This window comes from Centropristis striata, chromosome 6, assembly GCF_030273125.1.
Source record: "Centropristis striata isolate RG_2023a ecotype Rhode Island chromosome 6, C.striata_1.0, whole genome shotgun sequence".
Classification (NCBI taxonomy): domain Eukaryota; kingdom Metazoa; phylum Chordata; class Actinopteri; order Perciformes; family Serranidae; genus Centropristis; species Centropristis striata.
Genome location: NC_081522.1, coordinates 22,850,322 through 22,865,525, shown reverse-complemented (window position 1 = coordinate 22,865,525; position 15,204 = coordinate 22,850,322). Strand labels below are relative to the sequence as shown.

Sequence of the window (15,204 nt, the reverse complement as noted above, 5' to 3'; positions counted from 1 at the left end):
CGTTGACCTCACCTGATGAACCTGAAAGTCAGAATGTTTCTGTCATTCTATTATGAATATTGACATGATGTACAGCCCAGTTTCTAATCAGTTAACAAATGGCACAATATGCCTTCAAGTAGTGATGTTTGTAATTGCCAATTTCTGCTTGAGGAACCATAAAAGAAAAAAAGCTAAAGTATTAATTTGACAACAACAAAACAGGAAATCAAACAGATCAAAACATATAACGGCACTTTTTTCTCCCAGTTGGTTGCCAAAATTGTCATTGATTCATTTCAGTTGTTTATTATGTTACACACACACACACACACACACACACACACACACACACAAAACATCACATTTTCATTATTAAACAAAAAAACAACCGTACAACAAGTTTTTCTCTTTCACAGAACTGAGACTAGCTTAATTGCTTTGTTAACTCACCATAAAACACACGTCATTCAAACCTCACAGAAATTAAATAAAACTCTTTGTGAGAACTGCAGCCAAAAATAATAACAATTAAGAATTCATCACCACTGAAAATGATTTGTTGCTGCCCTAAAACTGCCACATTTGAGAAGATTTCTCTCATCAGTCTTTGCTACCAACTTTTAATCTCTTATCCATATAGATGTAACAATTCAAGGACCCACACACATGCTGTAAGAGCCATTTTGCTTTGATTGTTTATTTGTTTGTTTGTTTGCGCCTCCCACCTTGGAAAAATTGGGGTGTTCTAAAACTTTTGACCGTTAGTGTATATTTGTTTGGAAACATTATAATAAACTGAGTTAATGGAAATACGGAAAGTGGACATTTCATTTGTGCGCGTAAATTACTATAAACGGGATCTCATCATAGTAGTGGCATCTTTTTTTGAGTAGCAATCGGGTCACTACACATGCAGTTTTGCTCATAAAGTTGCAGCCTATTCATTGTGTGTGTGAAAGGTAACATCACACATGAAGCCAGGTGCTTGGCAGTATATGCAGCGCCACACTTGAGTCCCCACGCTAACTAATGTGCTCTTACTTACCCATCAATCCTCTTTAGTTGATGTCAGCTGGTTTTATACAGCTCCGTGGTCATACATAAGCAATGAGAGATTGACAATCATCTCACATTATGGTCCACTGACGAGATGTCTGATGGTGATGAGGATGTAGATGTGTGGGCCTCATGTTTACCCTCATCAGCTTCTCTTGGCAGCTCCCAACCAGCTCAGTCCTTCACAAGCTGATAGAAGAGACGTTGTTTTAGCTTTCTGGATGACTGTGACTATTTTATTTATACTTTTTTATTTATACAGTACTGCTGGCCACCTCTTCCATTCAAGTACGAGAAGCTTATTTTAGAGAACGCCATGTTATTTATCAGTGAAAGCCACATAAGATAAATAGAGTTGTGTCAGCTTTTAAGCCAAAGTTAATAAACTTTCTAAACGTATAGCCTGGCCCCAGCAAAGGCCAGGTTATTCCAAAGTAATAGAAATGTAAAAGCATCTGAGAATCTCATTTATCTTTGTTCCATTCACTTATGCATGTGCACAGTATTGATTTAGGAGTGCTGTCTTTGCAGAATTTCCATGCATCCTTTAATGGAACGCTCTTATTCCCGCTCTTGCCTCCTCGCGTTTTTTTCCCATTATATCGCCCTCGCAGCTTCCAATCTCTGCCTGTCACTCTTGCTTTTCTGTTTCCATCCGCTCATACTGTAGAAGCCTTCTCACCCTTCAGCACTACAAACACTCACACACACACAGATACATTTCCTCACTCTTACTCTGCTGCTTTATTCGATCGTCTCTCCAGGCTCTTTCTCTGTCTGCTTTCTTTTCTTTAAATCCTCCCACACTTTTTCTCAATCTTCACTTTCCTTCCTGCTTCCTCTCTCCTTTACCTGTCACATCTATTCAATTTAGTTTTCCCACACTGTAAACAACACTGATGAAAATAGTTTTGAGAAAAGGTTAAATGGTCTCTCTTGGTCTGCTTTATTGTCTCTCCTCTCCAGACTTGGACTTTCGCTACTTCTGGAAGTGGAGCGCCTTCGAGGACTACCTGCTCTTTTGCTTCGGCTTCACGGTGCTGTGTGCAGTCGTCACCCTGCTGCTGCTGGACTCTGCCGTGTTTGTGGAGACGCTGGGCTCCCTGGCCGTGATGTTTGAAGCCATGCTCGGCCTCCCGCAGCTGCTGCAGAACTTCCAAAACCGCTCCACCAAAGGCATGAGGTAGCTCACACTTTGAGGTCAAGCAGAACTTTGCAGAAGGCTCCTAACTCAGTTTCCTCACAGTGGCATACAGTGGCACACTGCCACAGAACTTTAATAGTGCTCACTAACACCACATGGAAAGTAGTCTCATTAACCTTAATGTGCAAGTAATTTATTTTCTCATGCACAAAATATGCTAATAAGGTCATTTATAATCATTACAACGGTGAGCCAAGGTTTGCATAAACCCAGAGACTCAAACGATTACCAAATCTATTTCATTGACATGGCTAAATGCATTATCAATGATAAACAGTGACACAGTGATTTCACTTAATAAAAAAAGATGACCCATGTGTGTCCTTTCAGGCCCCATGTTTAACTGGGGAAAATAAAAAGGTGATGATGATACTATACTGTAAAATAAAAACGTACCTGCCCTCCAAAATCAGTTAAAAATGACAGCATATCCTCACCAAGATAATGTTCTCAATAGTATAATTACACAGCATTATAGTGATTTCTGAGGTTTAGGCTGTACTCGCCTGAAATGCAAGGTCACCTTGAATGGAAAGAGGCACTAGAGGGTGAAGGAGGGGAGCAAGCAAATTGCTAAGCTTGCATTTTGAATGTTTTTCTTGTTAAATTACGTCATTGTGTGCAAAGGTCAATGTGTACATTGATTAGCCTCTCAGGTAGAGGACTGTGAGATCAATTACGCCCCTAATGGCACAGAACTTCATACTAATTATCATCATTATATCCTCATTATGTCTCTTGTCTGTCATCAGTGCAGGAGTCATGCATTGTGTGTGTGTGTGTGTGTGTGTGTGTAGCCACATGCTTGCTGGTCATTCATCTCTGAAAATAGCCTGTAGAGACAAACAAATTGTTTTACTTTTCCTCACAACACAGCCCCTGTCATGTGTTTTCAGTAGATATTCAGGAAGTATAGAAGTCAGACATAAGTTAACATGCATACCAGGGGAATACGACGTTCCTATAATAAGAATTTTGCAGTGATGTCAAATTAGTAACTCTCCTTTGGGTTGGGAGTGGTTTTGTTTTCCATATCTTCACTCAAAATCTCACTCTTTACATACAAATGCAAAGTGACAAAATATGTCTTTTTATGGGCTGCAACTAGGGGTGTGCCATGTCGTATCGTTCACAATAATATCGGTATTTTTTTTTTTTTATGGTTAAAAAAAATGCATATCATGATATTGGCAACGTTCCTACTTCTTGATGTGGTGGTTAAAGTTTTAATCACAAAAAGCTACTTACTCCCTGTTGCTAAACACATGCAGCTTTCAAAATAAGAGCACAGTGTGTTAAGAGAATCCACCACATAATTTACAAGAAGACTGTCAAAATAAGATGCCTTAAATAAAACATACAAGAACCTTTATTCTCCTTTACAAAATGCCATTAAAATATGCCCCCGGAACCCCTAAATGTTTTTTTTTATTATTTTCTCATACTCAAGAGTCAAGAGTAAATGTTTTTGTATTTGACAACTGTTGAGATTTGCACTTCAAGCTACATTTTAAATCATATTTTAAATCATATTTTCTATATCTTTTTAAGTATTTCCTAATATTGTCAAGAATATCGTTATCGTAAAAATAGCCTTAAATATCGTGATATTCTTTAAGGGCCATATCGCCCACCAATTTATTTATTTAACCAATTTAAATTGTTAAAAAAAAGATTCAAAAATCTGTATGTGGCAATCACAGCATGTTAATTTTAGTTAGTGTGTTAGTATGCTGACTAGGATCCACATTACCGATTTAATAATAGGCGGGAAAACAATATTGGTATCTGTAATCAGCCAAATGAGTTAAAATATTGGCATACCGGATATTGGAAAGAAATCCAATATCATACATCCCTCCTGCTAACATTTAATTATTAGCATAAACACACAGTACAGCTGCATCTGATGTAGATGACATTAGTTTTTCAGGCATTACTTCATTAACCAAAATACACATTTTTCTAGGTCATCCTGAACTGTCCATGTATTTCTCTACAAATATCTTGGCAATGCATTCAGTAGTTGTTAATTTATTTCAGTCTTGACCAGAGTAGTGGAGAATGGAGAGTAGACCAGAAAAAATGACATTTATGATTTACTTAAATTTTAAATTGAAAATACAGTTTTTTCCTTTCATTTAACCCTCTATCAGGCAAAGAACTATATTTGGTAACTTCAGGTAATATTTCAAGAAAAAAGTTGCAAATTCACTAGATTAAAGTGGCCAAACCTACAAGAGAAAAAGTCGCATATTTAAGAGATTTAAAGTGGCAAATCTGCATGAAAAAAGTCGCAGATTTACGAGAAAAAAGTGGGAAAAAAGCAACTTTTTTCTCCCAGATTCACCACTTTAAATCTCCTAAATCTACGCATTTTTTTCTCGTAGATTTGCCACTTTAATCTCGTAAACTTTTTTCTCAAAATATTATTTTCGTATGGTTTTTTTTTACACATTCTGGCTGTATGTAATATCCTCCAATATTCTCTAGGGTTGAAATTTGGAATTTGCAAGTATTTAAATAGTGTCCTATTAAGGGTTAAAGTGGTGAATCTGGGAGAAAAAAGTTGCTTTTTCCCCACTTTTTTCTCGTAAATCTGCAACTTTTTTCGCGCATATTTGCCACTTTAAATCTCTTAAATCTGCAAATTTTTTTCTAGTAGATTTGCCACTTTAATCTAGTAAATTTGCAACTTTTTTCTCAAAATATTACCTGAAGTTACCAAATATAGTTATTTGCCTGATAAAGGGTTAACTAATCAATGAATTAACCACCTGTTTCAGCTTTAATGTTTTCATTTTTTGAATGAAAAGTCATGCCAAAGGTGCTTTTACATAGACAAGCTGGGTTTTAAGGAACACCTGCTGCTGTGATTGACTCCTAAAACTAGGCGCTTAGACTGTGACATTAACAGGTTTACTGTTCTTTACAGATACATTACTCACTTATCCTCTTCTCCATTTCCAGCTTAATCCCTCTGTTTTCTATCCATTGTTGTTCTGTCCTAGTTGGCTAAATTATTTGTTTTTTCATTCTCCAAAGGATCTGGATACCATATAAATAGTGTACACTTAGCAAAAGAGTATACAAGGAGATGGGAAGGGCCTTGATTCATGAAGGTGGTGTGTATGTCTTTCCATTGAGAGACAATCCTTTTCATCACAGACAAGTGGCATTTACTGTTTTCTCCACATCCTGAAGTCTTTTGCTGTATTTCCGCAATTCTTCATCAAATCCCCCTCTGTTGTCTCTGGATTAACTGTCGCTCAGTACTGTCACAGTAGCTTTTATTCTAAAGCACGCAGAGGAAAATTCCGTCAACCCTGTTCATATTTTGCCTCATATATCACATGTACATCCATAAACACGAGAAATAAGCTCTGAGTATGCTTTAGATTTTAAATCTTTTAAATAATGCAGTCGTGCACTCAAAAATTCTCCACTAGAAGTGATTTACTGTCTAAATGGCAAGACATTCCTCCTCAGTAATGTGCCCCATTTCACATAAAGTGTCCTCAGGGTGTACATCTGGGCCTGCACTTCCTGTGAGCACACATTCAACTCAGAGTGAATATCACACCAAAGATTAAATACTCAATAATACTGCATTAGGCCTCTGAGGTGACTGATGAACATGTTAGGGAAGTCTAGGTTGCCAAACTCAGATCTATGGCAATATTCAGTAATGTGATGATATAATAGGAGCCACCAAAAACAGCTAATCTGTTGGTTTATACTTTACACTATCCAATTACTCTTCTCTTTTCAGAAAATGCTGTAATTTCAACATGAATATTTTCTAACCTCGCTATCGATCTCCCAGGTTTAATTGGATGAATGACCCTGCAGGGTTAAAACCAGCCTGGTCAGCACTTCTGTCTCTGTGTGCATAACATGTAGGCCTATTAGATCTTTTGACCCTCATCACATGTACTTAAGGATTCTTCCATTAGTTCAGTGAGGCTTGAACAAACTGTTTTCCAGATGTGATGATGCAGCATGTAGCCTGCACTTCCTCTCATGCTATCCCATGTGAAACACTTACTTGTTGTTCAGGCAGATTCCCCTGAGTCCCATTACTAAGGTGTGATGGTGACTGTATGGATCCATTTCATCAAGGACCGCTTACCCCAATGATTATCTTCACACAAATGCATGTTGTGGAAAAGCAGAGGGACAGTTAGAGAGAGATGCAAGCACACGTTCAATCAGGCTCAGTGCACTGCAAAAAAAGCCAACTTGTATTTTTTGGCCTAAAACAGTGATTTAAATTGGTAAAACTTGGAAATATAAATTACTGACATTTAGGGCAATAATGTAAGTTAGCACAACAAAGGAAGCCAGTTGTCTGCTCAAAAACAAGTTGGTGAGTTGTTGTTACTTATATCTTTAAGTTGGGGTTCACAACAAGGGACAATAGTTCTGATAACTCTTATTTCTTTGTTGTGAAATGCGGGAAATTGGTGAAATTCGGTCATTAGCGAAAGCTAGCGGCTAACTGATGCTAGCGGCTAACTGGTGCTAGCGGCTAACTGACGCTAGCGGCTAACTGACGCTAGCGGCTAACTGATGCTAGCGGTGCTGCTTGTTACAGCTACAAGAGTAGCCATTAGCGTATCAATGCTAACTCAAAATTGTGGTCACAACATTAGCTGACATTTCATAGCAGCGTTACAATCGTGCCAATTCAGCACATTGCAGAAGTTAGCAGAAGTAAGGATTAAAAGGTATTACAATGTAAAATTACAAGTTCAAGTATCTGAATTCAGAGTTGAGCAAACTCAAAAACAAAACTTAAAATATTTAGTTTAATTGTCCAACTTAAAATTTTATTGAAGTTTGTTGCCTTGAAATTTTGAGTTCACCCAACTTTTCTTTTTTTGCAGTGTGTAATTATGCTGCCTGGTCACTATTGACACTTTCACACTCATACCACAACTCCGGGGAAACGGTGATAGGGACAGAGTGATGGTGGAAAGATACTAGAGAGACAGAGAGTGAATATTTGGGGGAATGTAGACTGCAGAAATGAGAGAAGTCACTGAAAGGGAGCCCAATTTATTTCTTGTCTCATCTCTAACTCCTACAGTAAGCTGTTTGGTGAGCTTGCAAATTTGGTTCATTTAGATGTTGAAAACTCATTCAGACCGAACAATGAGACGGAGACCACTTGCAAAGGTGGATCCAAACAAACTCTGATGGTTTTTTGTGGGTGATGTGAACACAAACAGATACATGAATTGAGAATCTAAAGCACTATTATAATTATTTCACCCATATGCTGACCGTGGAAACTGTCAAGGAAACGCTCTCCTAAGCAATCCATATTAAAATCTTAATGATTATGCTAGATCATTTAGTAAGCATGGTAGCAAGAAGGGCTGGGTGATATGGACCAAAAGTCATATCCTGATGTATTTAGGCTGAATATCGATATACGATATATATCCACATATTTTATTGCAAAGTGAGAGCAAATGTTCAGTCAAAGCCAAATATGACATGTCACAAGTAGTTTTATTGAAACCGTTTATTTCAGTGAACATAAATAATGTATAACAGGATTACCTTTTTTAAATCAAAGCTCCATAAAGTGCACATTTGAATAAAAAAATATCTTAAATAAAAATAGCTTATGAAATAAAATAGCCAATCTTTTTCCGAAATAAATATATTTATATGAGAAAAAAATAAAAAACATTACAAAAGAACTAAATATGATAGTAAGGGCAGCATTTATATATAAAGAAAGAAACTAAATTGATCTATATCAATATATGTGATATGATCTAATCCCATATCACATTTAAAAATATATCGATGTATCTTTTTTATTGATGTATCGCCCAGCCCAAGTAGCAAGTATGCAGATCGGTAAAATATATTTTTTAATACAGGTGTGTTGAGTTTGTGTCCTCCATGTGTTTTGGCTCCTCATTTTAAAAAAAAGAGCGACACAGCCACAATCACTCTCTTACTACAACAACTGAGGTGTTCTTCACCAAAACCCCACCTGCTGCACCAGAGATGTCAGGTTTTCATCTGACAGTGTTTGGTCGTTGAGTTTTGCTTTCACCTGCTCGGCATTAGAAAGCAGCCATTACTCAGCTGGAAGCTACAACTCAATTGTTTATATAAACAGCAATGTGTTTTTTTGCATGTGAGTGATTGCTCAGCGCTGTCTGCTCGGCTGCCTGGGGAGTCCGCCTGTTTTTCTCTTCCCTCTCATTAAACTTTATCTATCTGGCTCCCTTTCCAGTTCTCTTCCAGCTCTGCACCAAAGCTGCCAACCTTCACAATGTCACTCAGTGACAGAGGAGGGGACACTGACGGTGACCGTCTGCTTGTCCTGATGACTGAAAGACAAATACACCACTGCTTTCCTTCTCATCGGATACTTATCTTTGTTAGTTCCCTTTCCTTAGACAGTTCCTCTGCCGGGTCTCAAGCATAGACTGTATATAAATAATGGACGTAGTCACCGTGACGTCACCCGTTGGTTTGTGGCCCGTTGGAAGCCTCGAGTTCAGCGTTATACTCGTCGCCATCTTGCGTCGCCATCTTGTTTCTGATACAGGAAGCAGACCATATCTGGACTGTGGAGGAGGAGAGGGATCTGATCACTGACTACAGCCTCTCTACACCTCAACCTGACTGAGAGAAGCTGCTGCTAATTCATGTTAGCATTAACTGGGATGTTAGTTTTGGCTAGCAAAAAACAAAAACAAAATGTATCTTTCTTACCTCAGAAAACTGAGCAGCGACTCCTTGGAGTGTCTGTTAGTCCAACCAAACACTGAACAAGACATTTTACTGAACAAAGCGTTCAAATAAACTGTCATTAAGTGAAAATACAGTGAAAGGGTCAAAGTTATGAGACCAAATCGGTAAACGTCCTCTTTTCTATCTATATAACGTTATATATAACTTTATTGACTCGTTGCCGTGGATACGCATTGCTCTGCTTTTCTCCTGATGACGGCTCGCCTTGTCAGTGACCTGTCAATCAAAGGTAGCCCCGCCCCAAATCATATGATTCTTTATCTTGTATTTTCTTCTAAATGGACCATTATTAGAACTATTGACATCAAATTGTCTTGAAGATGATTTTTCACTAGTGATTGAGACCATAGTGTTGTCCTGAAAACATTTTCTGAGGTAATAAATCAAGTCAGAAGTTTTCAAATTTTGCAATGAAGTGAATGGGCAGATTTTTTGCAGCAGCCAAACTTAGCGCCCCCTGCTGGAATTTTCGGTGGATTGCAGGCTTAAAGCACTTCCTGGTTGGCCTCCATGCTCAGACACGGAGATTGCCGCCTGGTCTCAAGTCAGTTTAATGCCTTTTGACTTGTCAAACTTCCTATGTGTAATTAAGTCCAATGAAAAGAGTATAATGCATACATAAACACATCTTATTATATATTTTTTCATTGTGTGTGTGCTGCATGTTGAGCTTCCATTCCCTCTTTATATCACTCTGTTCCTGATGCACCTTCACAGCCAGCAGCTTCTTTCTTGCTTTCAGTTCTGGGTAACACCCACCAAGTGTTAATGGTGGTCCTATTACCATGCTCCTTCAATGGCAGCCTAATGGTGGTTTCACACTTCTCCTGAGGCAGCCATAACCTCAAGGCCATTTCTGACAAAGGGCCAGCAGCTTTACAGTCTGGCCCTGGAGGATATCATGCAGACACTGTAATGACCTCTAAGCACTTTGTGACCTGTCAACCAGAACTGTGTGTCCCAAAAGGGAGTACATCTAGTAGGATAGTTTGAGACAGAGGCTGCATACGTTGGATGAAGGAAGATTTGATTATAGAATATATCTCTATGTCCATGTGCTATTAAATAGAGAGTTGTGCTCTCCCACCTGTGATTTTGTAGTGCAAGGGCCACCAATTCAAACCTCACGCTGTCATTTTAATTATTTGCTAGTTTTTCAGCTAAATTACTCCAAACGATGCCGCCATTTTTCTCTATTGCCACTGAAGTGATGCTCCAAGGTGCGCTAGGACTTTATTTCTGGAACAATGACTACACTGTAAACAATTGTCTTGTACATTAACAGTAAAATACTGGCAGCAGGGTTGCAGCATTCTACTGTTAATTCTACAGTTCCCTTACTGTTATCTACTTTAAAAACCACTTAGTGAATTACAGTAAAATCCTGCATTTCATTGATTTTTACAGTAGACTAAAACACAGTATAGTGCTGAAGCTAGTTGAAATATTGTTGCAGTATACAATGCAGTCATTTTTTGTAAATAGAGCATATTACTGTCTGAAAGCCAATTACTACAAATTAAGCGCTGTCTTCACTGTAACCTCAAGTAATTTTAATATATAATAATGAGTTAGTTAAGTTAAATACAGCCATTAAAAATGTGGACAAGAATAGACTTAGAAAATATAATATATATATATATATATATATATATATTATATTTTATGGGAAATAGCAAGCTACCTACAATTATTGCCCAGAATGCATTGTTTTCTACAGTTTTTAATGGAAAACAGTATGTTACTGTCACAATTTGGCTGTTTTCGTACAGCAGTCTGTTACAGTGCAGGGCTGGTGTTGGACTGATACTAATATCACAACGCCTTGCCAATACTACATTTTATCAGTACCAGCTCTTTAAGTTAAGACTGTTTCCTACAAATTGTGTGTGCCCGGGGCCTGGCATCACCAGACTAATTCACAAATTGATTTCCAAGGGGCGTTAACAATGGGAACTGACCAAAGTGCCTCTGAATAGACTTGAGACATGAGGCACGATTCCATTAGGCCGCTGGGAAAGGTTCATGCCACGCCCTCTCAAATGGACACTCACTCAGAGTGTCTCCATTACAAAAAAAGGCCCCAGAGAGATTAACGAGACTCCTGAGGTGATGTATGGTTTTCGATCATTGCATAATCGCTTACCGACAGTTTCGACCGTGACATCACATACGCTACAGATTTAAGACGGGAGACACACCAAACGTAAACAATATGGAAGGAGCAGAGCTGCTGGGTTTCTTGTCGCTGTGTTTGTGCACATGGCGGCGACGATTATAGACAAATTATTGTTGTGATTACTCGCTACTTTGCCAGCTTTTAAAATGGCGCATGTTGATGTGGGGTCGACTACTACGTCACATCCCGCTTAGTAGGGGTGTGCCATATCGTATCATTCACGATAATATCTGTATATTTTTTTTATGGTTAAATAAATGCATATCATGATATTGGCAACGTTCCTACTTCTTGATGTAGTGGTTAAAGTTGTTTTAATCACAAAAAGCTACTTACTCCCTCTCGCTAAACACATGCAGCTTTCAAAATAAAAGCACAGTGTGTTAAGAGAATCTACCACATAATTTACAAGAAGACTGTCAAAATAAGATGCCTTTAGAACCTTTATTCTCCTTTACAAAATTTCATTAAAATATGCCCCCGGAACCCCTAAATGTTAGATTTTTATTTATTTGTACAGACTTTTTTAGCTTTTTTGGGATTAAACCAACTTTTCTTTAACCATAAAAAAATATATACCGATATTATCGTGAATTATACGATATGGCACACCCCTAATAGAAACATGGCATCCGGTTCACAAACTTTTGGAAATTACAGCCAAACAATACACTTGAGGTGAGAAATAGGAAAAGCTGTAACATTTCTTGAGTTATATTTGATCAGCAGTGCCTTGTTTGACAGTTGGATCTAAGTTGTGCTGGATGTCAGTCATACTATCAAACCCGGCTGGAAATCAGCGTGAATGGCAGAGTGACAAGACTTATCTATCAGAGCAGATTATAATGAGCTTGGCAGATTCTTCAGGTTTCCAGGCTAGCATTTCCACTCTCTGTCTGTTACTGTAACAGACAGAGAGTTTTTTCTTTAATGTAATTTTAAAATGACCTAGAAACGTTCATTTCCATCTGCCATCTACACTGCAAAAAAAGACAAAAGTTGGGTGAACTCAAAATTTCAAGGCAACAAACTTCGATACAATTTTAAGTTGGTAAATTAAACTAAATATTTTAAGTTTTGTTTTTGAGTTTGCTCAACTCTGAATTCAGGTTTTTGAACTTATAATTTTACATTGTAATAACTTTTAATCCTTACGTCTGCTAACTTCTGCAATGTGCTGAATTGGCACGATTGTACCGCTGCTATGAAATGTCAGCTAATGTTGCGACCACAATTTTGAGTTAGCATTGATACGCTAATTGGCTACTCTTGTAGCTGTAACAAGCAGCTCCGCTAGCATCAGTTAGCCGCTCGCATTAGTTAGTCGCTAGCTTTCGCTAATGACCGAATTTCACCGCTTTCCCGCATTTCACAACAAAGAAATAAGAGTTAGCAGAACTATTGTCCCTTGTTGTGAACCCCAACTTAAAGATATAAGTAACAACAACTCACCAACTTGTTTTTGAGCAGACAACTGGCTTCCTTTGTTGTGCTAACTTACATTATTGCCCTAAATGTCAATAATTTATATTTCCAAGTTTTACCAACTTAAATCACTGTTTTAGGCCAAAAAATACAAGTTGGCTTTTTTTGCAGTGTATATTGCATTACTTTTCCTGATGTTTTAAGTTTTTGCTGTGGTATCATTACATTATTGCTATTGAGATATTGAGGCAGGGTATTATATCAATGTCCCATTTTGGTATTGTTACAACACAAGCGTATTTAAAATAAGTCAAGTCTTTACAGGAGCTGATAGAAGGAAGTGTGATGATATATGCAGCAAAAAAAAATGTAATTATTAAAATACCATTTGAAAAGATCACTTTCTCCTATGAGCCTGTCCACTTCCATCACTGACATGATCCCTTCCCACAGCCAGAGGTAACTAGTATATTAAGGGATTATCTCTTCACTTGTACTGTCTTTCTGTGTGTGATATGTGTGTGTATACATGTCATGAGCGTGGCCATGCATTCAGTGCTTACATAGTGTAGCGTGTGAGCAAAGCACATATAATAGTGTTTGCTAGGGTGTAGTTAACACGATCAAACCATTGTATTAGAACACGCAGTAGCTCTCGCTGTTAAATTAGAGTCCTGTCTGTCCTGGGGTTAGAAAAGACATGAGATTGTGTTGTAAGACTTCACGTTTCTACAGTACAAGGTCAGAATTTGAAGAGGAGCAACTTGTTTTGTTTGCTGTTTCTGTTCTCTAGTTTGAATGCATTTGGAAAGACATTTCTCCAAGCAGTCCTTCCAGTACTGTACCATGTTCTTTCCCATAAGAGGAGAGAACTTTTGTTAAATGTCAAGGCTGTACCTCAGGACAAAACTAAAGCAGAGCTCCGTAAAGCCCAGAACACTCTGACAAAAGCCAGGCTCATTATTTCCTCATAAAGACCAACATACATACAAGTGCAACAGTGAAAACTAGCATCCTCCTCATAGTCAGGCAGCTTAGGACCAGATTTCAGAAGAAAGGGGACACGTCGGACAAAAGCACCACATTTTTTCCACGTGCTCTCCATCACCATAAGTTTCAATTTTTGGTAGGAGCCACTTCATCAAGATTGCAAATCGGAGATGGCACCCATATAAAGTCTATGAGAACTAACATGTCTTCCAAGCCACTTCGAAGGTCAATTTTAGTGTCAAAATCTACATTTACTGGGTCAAAGAATCATTAAAGCTATTGAGAACATCACAAGGTGATTTTCTGATCATTTGATCTTTTATTATTTATTACATTACAACTACAAAGATCTTTGCAATTCCAGTGTACCTTCTTGCCTGAGCACTTTGCACCACAGCCACTTGCACATTTTGTGCATTTTATCAATTTTTCAAAATACATGCACTTTATATGACCTATTTTAATAATCATCTAGTGATATTCTCAATAGCTTTAAATGATTCTTTGACCCAGTAAATGTATATTTTGACACCAAGATTGACCTTCGAAGTGGTTTGGAAGATATATTGGTTCTCATAGATTTTATATGGCTGCCATCTCCGATCCACAATCTTGATGAAGTGGCTCCTACCAAACATTGAAACTTATGGTGACAGAGAGCATGTGGAAAAAATCTGGTGCTTTTGTCCGGCGTGTCCCCTTTATTTAGCTAAGCCACCTGACTATCAGACTGGATCCCCCACCTTCACCTCTTTAGTTTAGGACGAAAAACTTGTTGTTGAGGCAAAAAAAAAATGTATATATTAAAAAAATTCCTGCTGAGCCAATGCTGGATAGACCGGCTTGAACTGCAGGGCAGCACTACAGATTCACTTGATATATTTTATATTATTCTTGTATTGTCAGGGTTGCACTATTTGCATTTAATGCTGATCAACATTGTGTTGCAGATAAAACTTTTAACCATTTTTGTATTTTATTTAAATGTGGATACATTTTTTTTTTTTTTTTAACTTTTTTTCAGTTTTGATTTGGCACTATCAATACAATTTAACTGATAAATATTAAATAATAGCATTATGATGTCTTATATTAATGTTAGGAAGCTGTGGTTTATGGGTTATTTGCTCTTTCTTTTATCTAAAAAAAAAAGTGTGATTCATGGCCCTACTTGTATATTTAATCACTCATTTAACCCTTAATAGGGCACTTATTGAAATACTTGCAAATTCCAGATTTCAACCCTAGAGAATATTTGAGGATATTACATACAGCCAGAATGTGGACTGTGGAATGTGTAGAGGGGGGTAATATTTTGAGAAAAAAGTTTATGAGATTAAAGTGACAAATCTACGAGAAAAAATGCGTAGATTTATGAGATTTAAAGTGGTGAATCTGTGAGAAAAAAGTTGCTTTTTTCCCCACTTTTTTCACGTAAATCTGTGACTTTTTTAGCACAGATTTGCCACTTTAAATCTCTTAAATCTGCAACTTTTTTTCTTTTAGATTTGCCACTTTAATCTAGTAAAATTTGCAACTTTTTTCTCGAAATATTACCATTTTGGATATCCAATGAAGTTAC

General features: G+C 37.5%; 1 protein-coding gene across 2 annotated transcripts in view; it reads left to right on the top strand.

The window, feature by feature from the left end:
- si:dkey-246g23.2 (solute carrier family 66 member 2) overlaps window positions 1–15,204 on the top strand; it is an 89,161-nt gene that overhangs the window by 54,262 nt on the left and 19,695 nt on the right. For both annotated transcript variants that reach the window (XM_059334278.1, XM_059334279.1), the window contains one exon: window positions 2,005–2,221. In XM_059334278.1, the coding sequence (XP_059190261.1) occupies window positions 2,005–2,221 (217 nt within the window). The remainder of the gene's footprint in view (window positions 1–2,004; window positions 2,222–15,204) is intronic.